This window comes from Tupaia chinensis, unplaced genomic scaffold (genome assembly GCF_000334495.1).
Source record: "Tupaia chinensis unplaced genomic scaffold, TupChi_1.0 Scaffold000100_1, whole genome shotgun sequence".
Classification (NCBI taxonomy): domain Eukaryota; kingdom Metazoa; phylum Chordata; class Mammalia; order Scandentia; family Tupaiidae; genus Tupaia; species Tupaia belangeri.
The window spans coordinates 947,950-952,195 of NW_006159564.1; the positions used below are offsets into that span (position 1 = coordinate 947,950).

At 37.6% G+C, this 4,246-nt stretch overlaps 1 protein-coding gene across 1 annotated transcript in view; it reads left to right on the plus strand.

The window, feature by feature from the left end:
• Positions 1-4,246, plus strand: part of LOC102476557 (cell cycle control protein 50C-like) — a 37,035-nt gene that overhangs the window by 13,329 nt on the left and 19,460 nt on the right. The window contains exons 6-7 of the mRNA XM_006143553.1: positions 2,105-2,192; positions 2,671-2,811. Coding sequence (XP_006143615.1) covers positions 2,105-2,192; positions 2,671-2,811 — 229 coding nt within the window. The remainder of the gene's footprint in view (positions 1-2,104; positions 2,193-2,670; positions 2,812-4,246) is intronic.

Sequence of the window (4,246 nt, forward strand, 5' to 3'; positions counted from 1 at the left end):
TCTTTCCACTTTGTCTCTAGAGTCCATAACAATTTTTAATGCTTTTATGTCCTCCAGTCTTTCAGTCTCTACTAGAGTGTGGGCAGTTGGTATATGTTAAATGGAGACATACAATGTCTCTCTTTTATAGCCTGACTTGCTTCACTCAGCAACAAATCTTCCACATTCATCCACTTTCTATCAAATTCCAGGGCCTTGTTGCTTTTTTTTATGGCTGAGTAGTATTCTATGGAGTATATATGCCACACTATTTCAATCCATTTATCTGTCTGTAGACGTTTGGGTTGGTTCCATGTCTTAGCAATCGTGAATAAGGCTACAATAAATATAGATGTGCAACTGCTTTTCCAACTGAGCATACTCCTGTCCTTTGGGTTGATACCCAGGGGTGGAATTGCTGGATCATACGGTAGTTCTATTTGAATGTCTTTGAGGAACCTCCATATTGTTCTCCACAGAGGTTGGGCCAGTTTACATTCCCACTAACAATGTAGGAGAGTTCCCTTTTCACCATATTCCCTCCAGCACTTTGTTTTTTTTTTTTTTTTTTTTAATCTTTGCCATTCTGACTGGGGTTAGGTGGTATCTCATTGTGATTTATATGTGCATCACCCTTAAGATGAGAGATGTTGAGCATTCTTCATTTGCTTTTTGGCTGTTTGTATGTCATCTTAGAGAGTTGTTTATTCAGCTTATTTTCCAATCTTTTAATTGGGTTAAACTTTTTCTTCTGGGTAAGCCATTTGAGTTCCCAAGAGGTTATTTTTCTATAGGCACACATGCTTGCTGGAGAGACAGAGTGGTAGAAAGTGAGAAACACCTCCTCCTTCCCAGGAGGGATGGCTATGCCACAATCCCTTCTCCTCCATTCTCCTCTCAAGATTTTGGGCTTGCATGCACATGCACTCAGCATAAGTTTTAAGTCACTGGTCCAGGACTCAAGCTGTGATTGACTAAGTGGGAGTTTAGCGATATAACCATTGTTCCATCTGTTGGTCCCTGGGATAACTGTTATTGAGAAGCAACCCTTTTTATCTTGAGAACAGCTATGTGAATCTTATCCACCAAAATGGTTATGTTTCATGCACTATTTTGATAGTAACCTTGACTAATTGGTCTCAGTTTGGCTTACACTATACCTACTATTGTTCTTCCTATAGTTGGGGCCTTTATCCAGTCTAAATCATGGCTCTAATCTATTCAACAAAAGCCTTTGGTTTGGGCCAGCAGATGGTATGGTGGTTAAGGAGCTGGATCCCACATGGCTGACTCCACGGGTCGAGTCCCAGACCCAGTGGCTTGAAAAACACTTCAGGTGGTATGCATACATGCCCAAAATCCCAAGAGGAAACTGGAATTGTGGCATGGCCAACCCCCCTGGGGAATGACTTCTCACTTTCCCTCTCTCTGAATCTCTCTCTCTCTCTTGCAAGTGAGTTCCTTGTGACAAAAATCTAAATAATAATAATAATAATAAAGCCTTAGGTTTAATTTAATGTATTTTCAGAACTAGGAATTGCAAATTTTTACTCTTAATAGATATTACTCAGCATGCTAGCAAAAATGGCTAAAAGGAAACCTTTTCCATATTAACATTATATAGAAGTGATATCCAGTTGATTTTTAGCAATCACTATTTTAAAAATGTCTTCTGGAGGGTGCATGGATGGATTCCCTGTGATAAGTCATCTAGGTGTAGACTCACATGTACTTTTCTGAATATAAGTTATACTTCAATGACAAGTTTTAATAATGTATTCCAGTGTAGGATTAGTGTGATATACAACACACAAAGGCAAAGTTCCTTCCTGCAGACATTTTTGGTATGCTATTTATTATAGTGTGGAAAACACACACTGAGATATATATGTACATACATACATATATATATATATATATGTATGTATATATATATATCTACAAAATATAAAAATGTCCTAGTCTAAGTAAGCCAGAAGCCTGAGAAAAACAGGTAGCAGTCTGTGATTTTGGTCCATGACAATAAATCGGTGTGAGTTGATTTGCATGGCTAGTGTTCTCATTTTGTACATTCTAAGAGAGTTCACTTAAAGCATTTCTCACTCCTGTATCATCTTACATGCAGGCCGTTGATGACTGTGCTCCATTCAAAAGGTCCCACAATGAAACCCCAATCGCTCCTTGCGGTGCTATTGCCAACAGCATGTTCAATGGTAGGTGATTTTTCCTTTCTCTATGGTGTATCCTCTCATAAGTGTGTGTAAAAGCCTAAATGTTCAAAGATCACATCTGCAGCTGAGTAGCAAGTTTTGTTTTGTTGTTTTTTGTTTGTTTTGTGTTTTTGTTTGTTTGTTTGTTTGCTATTTTTTTTTTAAATTCTCTAGACACTACCCTGACAAGCCGGAACACTAATTTACAGTACTTCATTTGCAAATAAGTTCTCCCTTGCCAGAAATCTGAAAGAATAATTAGGAAACATGAGTTAAATGAAGCTTGAGTATTTTTCAGTAATTGGCTCCACCTTGGCAGGAAGAAGAATGGTCTTATAATTCCAGCATCATCTATGGCGTGTGGGCGTGTTGAGGGTCTGCAAAACCTCTGATTTATTTTTCAGCTGTGTCTGTTTCTAGTTCCATAGGGTGGCAAAATTACCAGCTTGCATCTCTAACCCATATTTCAATTTCCTTACAGACACTATCACTCTTTCATATAAGCTTAATTCATCCATGTATATCAAAGTTCCAATGTTAAAGACTGGACTTACATGGTGGACAGATAAGTTTGTCAAATTTCAGAATCCGGGTTCCACTAATATTATTGATGAATTTGCAGGTAAGATCCACACAGTGAGTCCATATCCTTGTCTTTTGATGAAAGCTTTGTTTTTTATGTGTGGGAAGATGTTTATGAGTTTGCCTTTAGTTCTTGGTTGGCTTCTTTTTGCCCTAGTGTTTCTTATACATCTAATGATATATCAGAAACTTTAAATGATCAGTGCCCTGGGTCCTTCCAGTTTACCATTAGGAAAAGACAATTTTTTTTTTTCTTAGGTTTTTGCCATCGGGTGATGTGTGCTTGCTGGAGAAAGACAGAGGCAAGGAAAGTGAGAAATCACCCACTGGGGGGATGGTCAATTCACAATCTCTTCTCCTCCATTCTCCTCCTGAGATTTTGGGAACATGTACACTGGCATGTCTGGGGCTCAAACCAAAGTTGGCCATGTAGGAGCCCAGTGTCTTAACTGCCGTGACACCTGTTGACCCCAGGAAAGGTCAACGCTTTAAGAAACGTGCTACTTCAGCTATAATTAGGATGACTATCTAATTTTATTGTCGAAACTGGTATACTTTTGAGAGTGAAAAAAGGCACCATACTGGCTGCATATTTAGTTAAAATGTTTCCATTAATTAATAAATTAACATTACTTGATGGACCTATTATATAAAATAATTCTATTAAAGACTATTTTTAAAAATAAAGTTCTTTCAAAAATTAAAATAAATGTACATGTCTGCATTAAACTGCCTTTCAAAAATGATTTTAGTTATTACCTAATTATTATGCTTTTAAAAACATAGGGACCAGCAGTTAGTGTAATGGTTATGTCACTGGACTCCCATGTAGTCAACTGCTGTTCAAGTCTCAGACCCAGTGGCTTAAACTCATGTGGGGCACATGTGCGTGCGTGTCCAAGATCTTGAGAGGAGAATGGAGGAGAAGGAATTGCAGCATGGCCATCCCCCCCGGGGGGCTGATTTCTCTCTTTCTTTCTCTTTGTCTTGCTCTGTCTCTCTGGCAAGCACACATGCCCTATAGCAAAAACCTCTCCAAAAACAAGTAAATAAATAATAACGCAAGCAGAATAATTATTCTGGATCTGTATTTCCACATTTTAATCAGTTTCTTGACCTTATCTGTCTTCATTACATGCTTTTGTAATTTCCTAATGATTTTTCCCTTTTACTATGCCCTTATTATTTTTAATTATTACTTTATTCTTTTTTTTTACAAAATTGACCTGAATCTTTTTTTTTAATTTATTTTTTATTTGCATTTTTTTAATACATTCAATCATATTATTTAGCTTACAAGGTGATCATTTCAATATGTGAACATTTCTCTCTGGTCGAGTTGATCAAAATATAACAACATTACCTCCCTGTCTCAACAATGCTGTCTTCATATCCCGCCTCCAAATGTTCTTCCCCAGGCCCCACTCCTCCACACACACCACATCTGGCATTCACATCCACCTCTTGTGTTTGTA